The 14,517-nt window shown below is 33.4% G+C and overlaps 2 protein-coding genes across 18 annotated transcripts in view; one reads left to right on the top strand and one right to left on the bottom strand.

Annotated features, from left to right (window-relative positions):
- Positions 1–14,517, bottom strand: part of LOC105212007 (cAMP-specific 3',5'-cyclic phosphodiesterase) — a 332,058-nt gene that overhangs the window by 68,489 nt on the left and 249,052 nt on the right. The window lies entirely within an intron of this gene.
- LOC105212005 (katanin p60 ATPase-containing subunit A-like 2) lies at positions 10,073–11,779 on the top strand. Its single transcript, XM_011183736.3, has one exon. The coding sequence runs from the start codon at positions 10,252–10,254 to the stop codon at positions 11,680–11,682; it is 1,431 nt and encodes a 476-aa protein (XP_011182038.2). The 5' UTR covers positions 10,073–10,251; the 3' UTR covers positions 11,683–11,779.

Below are 14,517 nucleotides of genomic sequence, written 5' to 3' on the forward strand. Positions count from 1 at the left end.
AAGACACCCCCAGCTCTAAAGACATATGCAATTAAATCGGCAATTTCTGATGTTAGCGAAGTTTGTAGCACGTCAGAGTTTAGCTGTACAATTTTTTGAAAATGGCCAAAAACGCTATTTTTGGTGATTGCAACCCCTGTTTTTTCGAAAATGTGACGTGATGGGAAGTTTCCAAGCTCGGATACGTGTCCAGCGAATAAAAAGATACGTTCTTAATAGAAATTTGCAGGGCAGTGTAATTAATTGGGTAATTCTTGACAATAGAAAATATACAATAAAAAATTGTCGAATTGTCGAAGTATATGAGACATCTTAAGCAAATTAAGAGAGCGAATAAACTTCGATTTAGTAAAACACGGTGACGAAAATAAGTGGAATCGATAAATATTGATTTTCGTTATTCTAGTGGACTTTTTGTATAATATATATAAGTCAAATTGTGTGTTATCTTAATAATAATAAAAATAAATAACAAGAAAAAACGTTAACTTAGGCTGTACCGAAGTTAATATACCCTTCACAGGTACATTTCTTTTAGTAACTATGTGTTTAAGCAAATCTAAAGACGTAAGAAAAAGTAAATACAAAAAGAAAACATTTTACTAATACTTTTGTTTGCTAGAAACATTAAGGTTATATAGTTAACCGATCTGAACAATTTCTTCGGAGATTATATTATTGCATTAAGCAGTAATCCATGTCAAATTTCGTGAAGATACCACGTCAAATGCGAAAATTTGCCATACAAGCCAAGCAAGCGTTCGGTTTGTATGACAGCTATATGCTATAGTGAACCGATCTGAACAATTTTTTCGGCGATTAAATTATTCCTATGAACAATAACTCACACCAAATTTCGTGAAGATATGTAGTAAAATGCGAAAATTTGCCATACAAGCCATTGATTCCGATCGTTTAGTTTGTATGGCAGCTATATGATATAGTGGTCCGATATCGGCAGTTCCGACAAATGAGCAGCTTCTTGAAGAGAAAATAACATCTGCAAAATTTCAAAACGATATCTTAAAAACAGACGGTCATGGCTAAATCGACTCAACATACTGATCATTTATACATATATATACTTTATAAGGTCTCCGATGCTTCCTTCTGGGTGTTACAAACATCTTGACAAACTTAATATACCCTGTCTGTTCAGGGTATAAATATATTGCGAGAGTATAAAATAATCTGTTACACCCGTTCCTTACTTGTTAAATTAAATATCAGTAGTTCGATTGGAAACTACTTTAACTGGGATATAGTTCTCTAAACTATAATTTAGTTTAACCAATATAACTCGAGAATATTTCTTACAGAAATGAAAAGTTTTAATAATACTTGCTGATTGGAATACCAAATGATTTGTTAAAAGTCCAAGTGGCAGCCTGGTTATGATTGGTGTGACTTACCTAAAAAGAAATAAGAGAAGAACAGATATAATTAGTAAGGAATATTATTTTATAATAATAAACAATGATATATTATATATACATAGGCGAAAGATGAAACTTTTAGATCTTTATGTTTTGATTTTGTACAGAGTAATAGGTGCCCTTAGAGGCAGCGATAGACGCTCTTTAAAAAAAACATATTATTTGAAACTTTGAGTTGGACTGTTTGTTATACTTATATAGAGGGAGTGTTTTAGTCTGTGGTCTACTTTAAACAGCAATTGATTTTCCGCAGATTTTTTAATATTATCTCAAGTGTCTGGTTCCATCCGTCATATTTATAAATGAAAGAATTTCTTTTTTCTTTTGACTCAATATGAAATATTTATACAAAATGTTTAACAACTATAAACTGGTATAGAGTATTTTGACGTACCATGATACACTAATTAAAAAAAAAAAATTACAAAAATGCTTAATTTTAAGCGATATTCAATACAATGCAGTCCATACAACAAATAAATATCAAAAGTTTACACTTTGATGTGCGTATAACACTTCAGCTAAAAAATCGGTTCAACAAACTTGATTAAATACATTTTCTGCAATTTTTTTTCAATTCATCAAAGGTTCACCAAAAACACAAATACAATATTCTTTTCAACTGCAAACATATTGACACACCTACATATGTGAAGTACAAATACAAAGGCATGCAGGCACTTCGCGCAAGTGAAATGAACTTGCAACGGCTAGAAAAATGGACAACGCGTGCCAAAAGGCAATCTCGTAAATTTTTGCACGCTCTACGCAAACAAAGCGACCAAAAAAACAACAAAGTAGATCAAGCCCATATCCCATTGAAATGAGGTGAGGAGTGAAATGATAAAATAAAACATAAAAAACAACAAAAAACAGAGTTCAAATAAAAATAACGCGGCCATTTTGACACAGCACTTTTCAGACACTTTTGGCATTTCATAAATGTTAATATTGCATTCATACATGCAGCTATATAGGCTCATATATATTTGTGTGAGGGTGCACGCTTGCTAGGGCAGCTGAGTGCCGCCTGGGCGTATGAGTAATGTTTACAAATATTTTTTTGAATTTTTTGCATTTTTGCAGTTCGCTGCACACATACACATTTGTTTTTGTTGTGACTCACATATTCACATGGACGCACTCACATATGCGCTGCACGATCGCACTTTCAATGGACGCTTTTTTATTTGCGCTTTTGTTTGTTTAGTCAGTTGTTATTCTCATTTCTCATTTTTTTTCTTGTTATTATTGTTGTATCGCCTGGGTTGTTGGCCTTTGCCGTGCGGTTGGCCGTTTCCTTGGTTGTCCGTTTTTTCTTGTTGTGTGTGCGCATTGTTATTGCACTCTAACTGTCACAAGGACACGGCGAGTGCTTGGACGCCAGCGCCTCAGTGATGGGCCGTTGCCAGCCAATTGTTTGTTTGTTTGTGTGTTGTTGTTGTTATTAGTTTTTTCATTTTTTTGTATTTCTGTATTTTTTTTTCAGCCAACGTATTGTTTTCACATACTGACGCTGGTCGCCAGCGAGTCGGCTGAACTCGTCAACAATGTTGGAATTTGATTTTGCTCGAGCCAAAAATATGTCAGAATATTTGTTGGCACCTTTAAATCATGACTGGATTTGTTCCATAGCATTTTTTTGTAAATATTTTTTTTTAATTTTTTTGTTGTTGTAGTTTTTCATAGTTACATACCACATACACACATTGTTGTCGTGCAATTTGCTTTGATTTGCAAAATTTTTGTTGAGCTTTAAAATGTACAAAAAGAAAAATAAGTTACACCAACAAATTACAAAAAAAAAACAATTTAATTCTTGTTCCACATTTCTTTCGTTGAGTGTTGAAATTTAATTTCTATAATGCATTGCCCATGCCGAGTGTTTCATAAATGTCATAACCGCCAGTTTATTATTGCATGTGGCCTTAGCCAACGCCCAATTCATTAGGACATTGCCACCTCGAATCCCCGAAGTGCCAGGTTGTGCCTAATTAGCCGGCAATTTGCGCATTTCGGCCTCAATGCTAAATACCGTTAAAGGGTTCAATTTATTGGCTCTTTGCCTGGTTTTCGGGGCGTTACACTGCGCCGCTGGCGTCTTAGCTAGCAATGGTAGCAATGGCATAGTTGGGCGTAGGCCAATGAAACACTTCATTTGCTAGGAATTATTGATTAGTCAAATGTAAAAGATTTAGAAGCAACATGTGCTTGTACATTTATCAAAAGGAATTTGTAAATGAGTGCGTGTAATAAAATTCTTAGTTGAAATGTCTTTGACGCATAAATTTTCGGATATTAGAAACAAAATAGTTTATAAACGATATTGATATGAATTTAGTACGAAATTTGAGCAGAACGAAGTCATTATATTGTCTTTATGGACTCTAAATATATAGTTGTGTTTGCGTATAAAATTAAATAGAAATATCTAAACAGCTTCAGTGTAAAAATATCCTCATTATAGTCAGTGATAACGTGTTTAATGTGAAAAAGAGTATGGCTTTCTGAATCCTAGGCATTTTAAAGGAACTAAGACCATTTCTGTTATGTACAGATCTGTTAGATCTCCAAAGGGAAGTTTACTCCTGTCGGATAAAAGTTAGATCAAAATCGGTAATGCATCATGAAAACCGGTAATGTAGAACCGACTATCTTGAGAATTATAAATCACATTTTGTTAAGTGAATATTTTTATGCCATGGAAAACAAGGTGTGGAACTGCATGATAAATTTTGCAGCACCTCCTCTTTTAAGGTAGTACTTTTCAAGTCAAGCTGGAATTAAGTCAGTTTCCTCTTTTCTCTTTGCTAGCTTTTCTTTAGTGGATCCCAAACTCAAAGTTTACTAGCCGCATTAAATAGATATAATTATTTTTAGCCTTTTCACACAGAAGTTAATTGATCAATTAACCGACCTCTGCTCGTTTAAAACGCTGATTAAGATCGATTACCATACAAAATAAAAATCTATATTAATTTTTAATTGAATTTTAATCGATTTGAAAATGAAATGCAACTCTGCTACAAATACCGTACTTGTAATTATTATGCGTTCGAGTTTTTGTTCACGTTACACGACGGTAGATGTCGCTGCTAAAATAGCAATCAGCTGATGAAACTTACCAACTTCTTATGAAAAGCAAAAACAAAAATGTATAACAGCTGATAGATTATAGATTATAAAGGGTGATTTTTTAAGAGCTTGATAACTTTTTAAAAAAAAAAAACGCATAAAATTTGCAAAATCTCATCGGTTCTTTATTTGAAACGTTAGATTGGTTCATGACATTTACTTTTTGAAGATAATTTCATTTAAATGTTGACCGCGGCTGCGTCTTAGGTGGGCCATTCGGAAAGTCCAATTTTGGGCAACTTTTTCGAGCATTTCGGCCGGAATAGCCCGAATTTCTTCGGAAATGTTGTCTTCCAAAGCTGGAATAGTTGCTGGCTTATTTCTGTAGACTTTAGACTTGACGTAGCCCCACAAAAAATAGTCTAAAGGCGTTAAATCGCATGATCTTGGTGGCCAACTTACGGGTCCATTTCTTGAGATGAATTGTTCTCCGAAGTTTTCCCTCAAAATGGCCATAGAATCGCGAGCTGTGTGGCATGTAGCGCCATCTTGTTGAAACCACATGTCAACCAAGTTCAGTTCTTCCATTTTTGGCAACAAAAAGTTTGTTAGCATCGAACGATAGCGATCGCCATTCACCGTAACGTTGCGTCCAACAGCATCTTTGAAAAAATACGGTCCAATGATTCCACCAGCGTACAAACCACACCAAACAGTGCATTTTTCGGGATGCATGGGCAGTTCTTGAACGGCTTCTGGTTGCTCTTCACCCCAAATGCGGCAATTTTGCTTATTTACGTAGCCATTCAACCAGAAATGAGCCTCATCGCTGAACAAAATTTGTCGATAAAAAAGCGGATTTTCACATTTCGAACCGAACACTGATTTTGGTAATAAAATTCAATGATTTGCAAGCGTTGCTCGTTAGTAAGTCTATTCATGATGAAATGTCAAAGCATACTGAGCATCTTTCTCTTTGACACCATGTCTGAAATCCCACGTGATCTGTCAAATACTAATGCATGAAAATCCTAACCTCAAAAAAATCACCCGTTAGATTCACACTGCCGGAAGGGCTAAAACTTGTTTCTCAATCAAAATTTTAATAGATCAATTAATTTGGCAGTGTGAATAGGCTATTAACAAAGTTTTAGTTCTAGAGTTTTGGGACGTGTTTTTTAAACTTATGCAATAATTATTCTGAATACATAATTTTTGGTTCAACGGAACAGTAGTTCCTGGATAGGTAACTAGGTGAGATCAAATATTTTGCGATTCTTAAACCGTTAGATAAACTCGAAACAATGAATCCATGGTCTTTCTGGCAATTATATAATATCTTACACGAAAAAATTATTCAGTTACAATAGAGTAGAGAACTTTCCAGCCAAGGACTGTAATCTTCCTAAACTATTTGTAGTTCAATACTAGCAATTCTAGGAAAAAATACAAGAAAAAGTCCATATCCCATGGTTATGGGAGACAGTGAAGTTTTAGAGCTGTAAGAGAGTTCATTCTGTTCTTATATTATTCAATGCAGTTCGCTGTGAGTAAAAGAAGCGGAGTAGTTCAAAAGTAGTCAAATCGGTGTAATCGACCTTGTGTATAATTCTATATTACAAAACAAAAAAATCACTAAAATACGCACACGAAAAGGCAAGCAACCACAGGCAGATCTGTTTATCTGCAACAACAACCACACTGTTTACCACTGCGGTTAGATGAAAATGTTTACAAATAATTATTGTTTTTGATAATTTTGTGGATTTAGTTAGTAGTATTCTTGTTAGCGAATAAATGCAATTTTAATCATCGACTGTTGATTGGGGGCGCAATACCAAAACGTACATAAATGTTAATTTATAAAGTTGTTTGTGTGCCTGCTGCCATTGCTTATTTATGAAAAATTCGTGATTGATGATTTGTGTTGGCTGCCAATTTCCTTTTGCTTTAGCAGCTACAACATTGTTATTTTTATTGCTGGCAGCTGGTGTGACTGTTTATGTAATTTTCGCAAATTGTTGTGTTGCTATTTTATTTACAACGCTGAAATGTGAATTTACATTTTGTGTGTTTCAGCTACCTGTGTTGAGTTGTGATAGTAGTAAAGAGAAATATTACAACTAGTAATTCTTGACTATAACCGAACTAGTTGGAAAGCACCAGACAATCAGTTTTATGGAGAGTTCGTGAAAAAACAGAGAAATAAAGTGAATTAGTAACATTTTGTTCAATAGAAACACTGAATACTCAAAATATAGTAAATGGAACTAAACAGTTATGTATTTGCTTCGAACTAGTCTGAGATTGGTATATCTCTGACCGAGTCTCGAAGTTAAATGTGTCAACACATTATGCTAAAAATTGAAATGAAATAGCTGAAATCAAAAACTGTTATCTAAGATAATATTATAGAACTGAAGAGAGGATAAAAGATTTAGGAATTTGTTTCATGTACACATACATACATATTTATATATTTACATACAAATATGTTCACTAAAAATTTTCAGAATTATTTATAAAATAAAAAAATTCCAAAAAAATATTTTATAATTTCGAAGTGAATGCTTTTCAATTTTAATAATTTTAATCCTCAATTACATGGAAAATTGCATAATATTTTTTTAAAATATGCTTTCATATGCGCACACAACACTTGCTATGTGAATACATTTTTTATGATTTTTTTCAATAAACACTCTTTGTGACCTTCCTATTTATGGGCAATTAAAATTAATGAATGCAAATTTGTTACAGCCAACAGCAATAAAAACAAAATAATAAATAAAAAGCACAGAAATAAAAAAAGACAACAAAACAAGCAAAGCAATGCAAAGCAGTTAAAAGCAAAAAAAAAAATATAAAAACTTTGAAAAAAATAAATGCGAATGAAATTTACATAGAATTAAAATTGATGAGCAGCAGCTGGGCAGCAGCAGCGCGTACGTCAAATGTTATTGAGGCTGTTGATTGAGCTATTTGTGTAATTAGTTTTCATGTACAATTATTTTTTTCTTTTCACACACATTATCATTAATATTTCATGTATTTAATATTTTAATCTTTTTTTGCTGATTTTCAATTTCCAATTTCCAACATTGCAAACTAATGCTTTTATTTAATTAAAATGCAGTGAAACTAATAAAAGCCGCAAAATGCTCATAGGTTAGCAAACTATTTATGCGCTTTTTATTAGCAATTTTTCAGATAATTTCAAATTGCTTTTAGGCGTTGCTGTTGTTTTTGCTGTTATTTATTGCTAGCAAACAGCAAACACTGTGGTAAATATTAAACGCATCCTTCACGTGCCATAAAACATCAATAGCGAGTCAATAATGCGGTTTTGTGCCGCAAAATGATTTACACCATACATGGTATGTCTGTGTATATATGCAGCTATTGACACACCTAAGTTAACCAAGTGGTGAAATGAAATAGTTGTAGTGTGACATAGAAGTAGTATAAACTGCATGACTAACTAGTCAGCCGACTAAACCAATTTCAATTGGTCATCAAGTGAATTTTGAATTGAATTTCCTTTTATAATGGCAATGGCTTTCGAAAACTCAAATTTCGGTTAGAAATACAAGAGTTTAATAAAAAATATTTTTTTATTTATGGAAATTTTTTAATACAGATTTGAATTGAAACGAAATAAAAATATAATTTAACTACCATAATTCGTACATCTATAACTCGAAATCCTCCGAAGGATTGAATTAACAATAGAAGTCAAATCTTATACAAATTAACTTCCATAATTCCAAGTCTCTCTAATTTGCACTTTTTTGTGGATTATGGTGATTCGAGTTAGGGAAATTCAACTGTATGAATAATATAAATATTTAAACATAATTTGTTTAGTTTGGCAACCTCAGTTTTTCTAGCTATCAATTCTACAGTGAAAATAATTACCTAAATAATTTTGAAAAATATGATAACTGACATAACTCTGGGCCTTTTCGGACTAGTTAATTTTTAGATCTGAAAGAACTAGCTGAAAATATAAATTTTCGAAAATTTCTAGTTGGAAATTATTATTAATTTTTTCAAAATGCGCTATATGGCAACTACTGTTTTATGTTTCCACTTTTATTCAACAAATTTTACCAATCACAAGTGTATTTATGTACATACTTAAGAGAACCAGCACTTTATACTGGGTTAAAGTTAAAGTTAAAGAGAGTTTGTTCAACATATGCGTTATTACTTTTATTTAGTTGCTTTTTGGTTTATGTAGTTTTCAATATCAGTCCATTTATTTGTTAATTAAAATTTAGTTTGATTTTATATTTTTACTCTTGATATAAATTTTTTTGTTAAATTTACTTGTTTGTCCCAAATGTCGTATTCATAAAAGTGCTTTACAAAGTGAAATAAAAAAATTAAAAAGAATACTCAAAGAGAGATAGTTAAAAAGAGCAACATTTTCGTAATTCAAACTAAATTAGTTACAGATATGAATTATTTGGTTATATGTGGAAGGAAATTGTAAATAATTCTTTGCATATTTTTCAAAAAATTTCTTCTCAAAGCACTGCATTGAAAATGCTTCATATGAAACCCATCAACCATTCGTAGATGGTTTGAAGATTTGAAACTCTTTTGTTAAATGTCAAAAACTGAGTAAAATATGGAATTTAAAATATTTAATAGCGATTTCTGTTCAAGCGACGAAAAATTTTGAAAATCGCTTTGTATGACTAGTATTCATACTAGAAGATCTAAAGGTGTTGAGTTTGTGCTGAATTTATAACTGATTTTCAGTACATATCTCTCTTAAGGGTCACTCAGACAGAGAGGGGGAGAGACAGAGAAACCAGAATGAGAGAAACTTATGAAAACGTGTTAATTAAATCAAAATGGTAGCAGCTTTCTACAGTTCTCTAACAACACTCAGCTTAAACCATTGTTCTAGATACTACACGTATAGGGGGTTATGGAAGAATACATTACATTGTGCCCAGGAAGCAATAAATAAAAATAAATACATTTGTCTCTCTTCAATTTGTATACCACGTGCGATCGAGAGTCAGAAATTTTAGGCCGTGGTTAGTTGGTCCCAACTAACTTTTAAAGGAAAAAAGGCGATTTTCAAAAAAAAAATTTCAAAGGTCCGCCATTTTGTTAAGTTTTGTGCGAAATTAATAATGTTAGTTCAGACCAGAGCCAACATGAACTATTTCTAATCCAATTGGAATTTTTAGTTTCAGATATTCCAGTGAGCGGAAATCACATGCACCACTGAAGAGAAGGGCTTTTGTTTGATCACAAAAACCTACAACAACAAAAATAGTATGTAACATTTTTTTCTTCTTTTTTAAGTCTTCAAATAAGTGTATGCAAAGTAACCACGCTAAAAAATCATTTACGTTCATTTACCAGTCCATTGAAAATCGTCAAAATTTGAAAAGGAGAATGGGGGATACCCTTAAGTGGAGCATTTTGTTTATTTCTGTTACCTGCGTAATACCGACATCATGCCCGTAGTAACTTTTTGTTATTCGGTTGCCATGTGCAACTAACGGTTTTATAACAAAGCCGTAAAACAGTACACTGACAACAAACAAACAACTCACACGCAGTTCTGAACACTGCCGGCTTCAAAAAAGAAAGTTTAGTTGACAGAAAAACTCAAAAAAGTCAAATATTGAATTCAATAAAAAAAGTATTTAAAATTTTTTGTAAACAGTTATAAAACTAAACTATATTTTGTCATTTGAAAAAAAAAAAAGAAATGATGCGAGAAGACGATATACGCAATGCCTCAGCGCGGCGTCGAAACTTGTTATTTCTCACACAACGGTTTCTTGCCGACTTCGGCTTCTACCAGGCGGCTGAGGCGTTAAAGAATGAAGCGCGACTGCCAGCCGAGGAATATGAGCTTTGCGACAATATCGATTTGGATAGCATTTACTTGGAGTACGCTAGCTATTATCACCTAAAATTCGGCAAGTATCCGAAGATTGTGCGTAAGCTGAAGCCAACCGTGAAAGTGGAGGTGAGTTCGAAAACTAAATCGAAGACAAAAAACACGCTGACGCACACAACGAGTGCAACGCAAGCTGAGCTGCCACCAGTCGAGCCAGTGTCAAATCCAGGTGATTTAGAATTGACTGTGAAGAAAGTGGAGAGCTTGAGCACTATTGGTAGCGCTACCACTTTAGTGCCCACTTCCAGTAGTAGTACCACCAATATTGTTGGCGATGAGAATCGCACAGCAGCGCTTATACGTTTGCAAGAGATCGAACACCCGGCTGGTACTGGCACCGCAGCTGATGGACTGCTGAGTCAGCAGGATTGGCAGAATTTGGCTGAGCTCGTGAAAACAACAATAATGCGTGACGAACTGAAACTCAGCTGGACGGATATGTGTGGTAATGCGAGCGCCATGGAAGTAGTTAAGGAAGCCGTGCTCACACCGCTCAAGTACCCGCAGCTCTTTGCGAACGGGTTGCGTCCGTGGAAGTCGGTGCTGTTGCATGGTCCACCCGGTAGCGGTAAAACGCTGCTCGCGAAAATACTCTACGCCGAAACGCGCAATCAGGTGACCTTCTTCAATGTGACCAGCAGTGTGGTGGTGTCGAAGTGGCGCGGTGAGTCCGAGAAAATAATGCGTATACTCTTTCATATGGCACAAAAGCATGCGCCTTCGGTCATTTTCTTCGATGAAATCGAGGGTCTAACATCGCGTCGTGACCGCCCGAGCGATCACGAGTCATCGAAACGTTTCAAAAATGAACTGTTGCAGCTGCTAGATGGCATGGAACAGCAAACGGGTGGTGTATTTATTTTAGCGAGCAGTAATCTGCCGTGGGATATCGATGATGCCTTCCTGCGGCGTTTCGAAAAGAAGCTTTTGGTACAACTACCGAACCCTATAGAGCGCGCTATACTCATCGGCAAGCAACTGCCCATAACGCTGTCAGTTTCTAAAGAACAAATTGAGCTGTTAGTGCGCATCTCAGAGCATTTCACGGGCGATGAAATACGGTTGGCTTGTAAAGAAATTGCCATGCAAATAGTGAGACGTGCCACACGCGCTTGTAAACCCAATGAAAGGACAGAGGAAGCGGTGCCTTTGCAGCGAGCTTTCGAGCAAATCAAGCCATTGAGCCTTAAATTGATGAAACGTCACTTGCAGTGGCAAGAGGGACATGGCTCGTAAGTAGTCGCCAGCTGTGTAAGTTTTTGTAAGACTTTAGCATATTTGTGAATCATATTTATTTTGTGAAATTGGTGTAATAAAAATAAGTTCTATATTACTTGTATGTTTTAATAGAAAGTGGCAATAATCTGACTGCTCTAGTTTCTTAATTGTAATTTATTCAATTCTGAAATAGTTTGGAGAGAATTGAATTAAATTGTCAAGATTTAGTATAAGACAGTTAATGAAAAACATTTGAAGTAATAGTTTTTGGAAAGGTCTCAAATTATTTATTTGACTTCTGAGTATATTATTTTAATAATATGTTAGGTGGCAACGCTGTTAAATACTATTCAGTTAATTTTATGAAAGTGTATTTGTCAAATATATTCCAATATGTAGATAATTAAATGCAATAATTAATTTTGTTTTCTTTTTTCAAGTAAAAAGTTAATATCAGAAATAGGTGGCGAGTCTAACAAGATTTTTTTTTTTAATATTGATGAAAAAAGATTCCTAGTGTGGTGAGAATTCACATGTATATATACGGTGCTTTAACAAGTATCAGATATCTTGCTATACTGAGTGAAGTGAGTGGTTGGAGTGTTAAAACTGCATCAGAATATGACTGTTTCTAGAATAATTTAACAAATATTATATATATCAGTACCTCAGTACTTGAAAGAGGGAACAATTTGTTTTTTAAAGTAAGCCAAATATATATACAATACAAGCAAAATTTAGTCAGAAAAGGTAGAGAGTTTATAGTCTGTTGTAAAAATACATTTTGAATTATTTTGAACGGAGATTTGACTTTTTTGTTAATTTGGTGTTTCTTACAAATCATCACCTACACAAAATTAATGAGAAACATTTAAAGGTTGGTCACTTAAGGGATTACATGGGTTTTGTCGAGTAAAAAAGTGTATGTTTTCAATATTTTGTTTCTATGTAAAAAATTATTTATTTAATTCAAAATTGTGACGTCATTTCCGGTGATCCCTCGGAAAAAAGGTGCGTCCGCATTGTCAGCATAACTCCTGACAGCAGTTTTTTAATAGTTGTAATTGAAAAAAATAAAATAAATCCTTTGTTCAAGCACGAGTAAATTGTATCTCGAACACCTGTGTAAAATTTCATCAAGATCGGTTGAATAGTTTTCGAGAAAATTTGACAACCGACTTTGAAAACACGGTTCCGAGAAAAACACGTTTAAAGTTTCGAGTAACAATAATACACGACTTAGAGCGCACACCTTCCAAAGGCTGTATCTTTAGGATAATATTTTTGAGGTGTTGTAGAAATCAATAAGCCAAAAAACAAAAAATCGATTTTTTTAACCCACGAAACCCATGTAACCCCTTTCTTTATGAGAGTGCGATAAAGGTAAGAGTTATAAACCTCAACCCTTTGAAGCTTAGTTTAAATATAGGTGGCAATATTCTTTTAAATTATTTCCTATAGGCGTTAAGAAGGGCACGTTAAGAGAACTTTGGTTGGTATTACGGGAAATCGTTAAACTTTGGTGATGTATAGTGCCCATAGTTAATACTAATTTTTTGAATATGACCTTATATTGACTAACAAAGAAGATACAAGAATTGAACCAAAATACACCGAATTTAGGTGGCAAAACTTTCTAAATAAATTTGTCGCTATAATCTCTTATTTTTAGTGGCAGTATATAATCGAATATTTAAATATTTTTTCCTGTTAAAAAGGTTGGCAACCTTGTTACTCAATTCACAGAGGTTATATAAAATACTGGATTATTTCTTTGTTATTATTAGCAATTTAATAACGTTCACATGGCATCCCTATAACAAGATAGTTTGTTGTATAAATATAATCAAAACGAAAGATGGAGAGAGTTAATAAAAATACTTTTTGTTTTAGAAAATACGTGAAAACATTTACAACCAGTTTGACGAAATTTTTTCATTTTTTATTTAACATTGTACTTAAGTTTTCTGGTTTTCACCATTATTCAAAATTGACATACAAAAAATGTAAAGGCGTGAATGTTAGAAAGTATAAAAGCATATTTATGTAAACAAATTTTTTTATTTATTTGTCACAATGAAAAGAATATTGGAAATCACCTGATAGAAACCCGTAACCGTAGTAACATTATACAGAATATTTAAACAATATTTAAATGGCAAAGCGAGAACATTTGAATAAAAATTAAGTCAAATGGTGAAACAGAAATAGATAATTTTTCACTTAAATTTGTATCGTGAACCCGGTTGTTAAACAAATATAAAGCAGTAAATTTTTGTAGATAGATAGATTTATAATCTCATGTTAAATAAAAAAATGTTGGGTTGCCATTGAGATATAAAAAATATTCTGCTATTGCATTTCCTAACTGAAATAAAAATATGTATAAACACTTTGCGTTCTTGATCGCTATTCTCACCATTTTAATTGTGTACATCTGCTATAGAAAACAAATTTATAAAGTTAAACAGTCTATAGTAGCGCAAAATCGGAGCCAACAGGTCAAACGGAAAATATTTGTAAATACCATTCCCTTCTGTTCGACTAACATGTGTGTGCATATATAAACTCTAAAGTAATATGAAAAAACAAGGGCAAAGTCAATAAATGCTGTTAATTTAAAGTTTTCGCAATGCCACCATACATATTTACTCCAATGTGTTAGCGCACACTTTTTTCACTCTAACTCGCTTGGTGCGGCTGTTACTTCACTTAGCGTCACCTGAATAAAAAAAAAGTTTATATATTTCATAACTTTTATGCATAAATTGTATTTTATGCTTAGACAAACACCAGCACACACACACATACACACTAGGATGAGAGTTTATATAGTTAGTAAATATATATTTT

Source organism: Zeugodacus cucurbitae, chromosome 5 (genome assembly GCF_028554725.1).
Source record: "Zeugodacus cucurbitae isolate PBARC_wt_2022May chromosome 5, idZeuCucr1.2, whole genome shotgun sequence".
NCBI lineage: Eukaryota > Metazoa > Arthropoda > Insecta > Diptera > Tephritidae > Zeugodacus > Zeugodacus cucurbitae.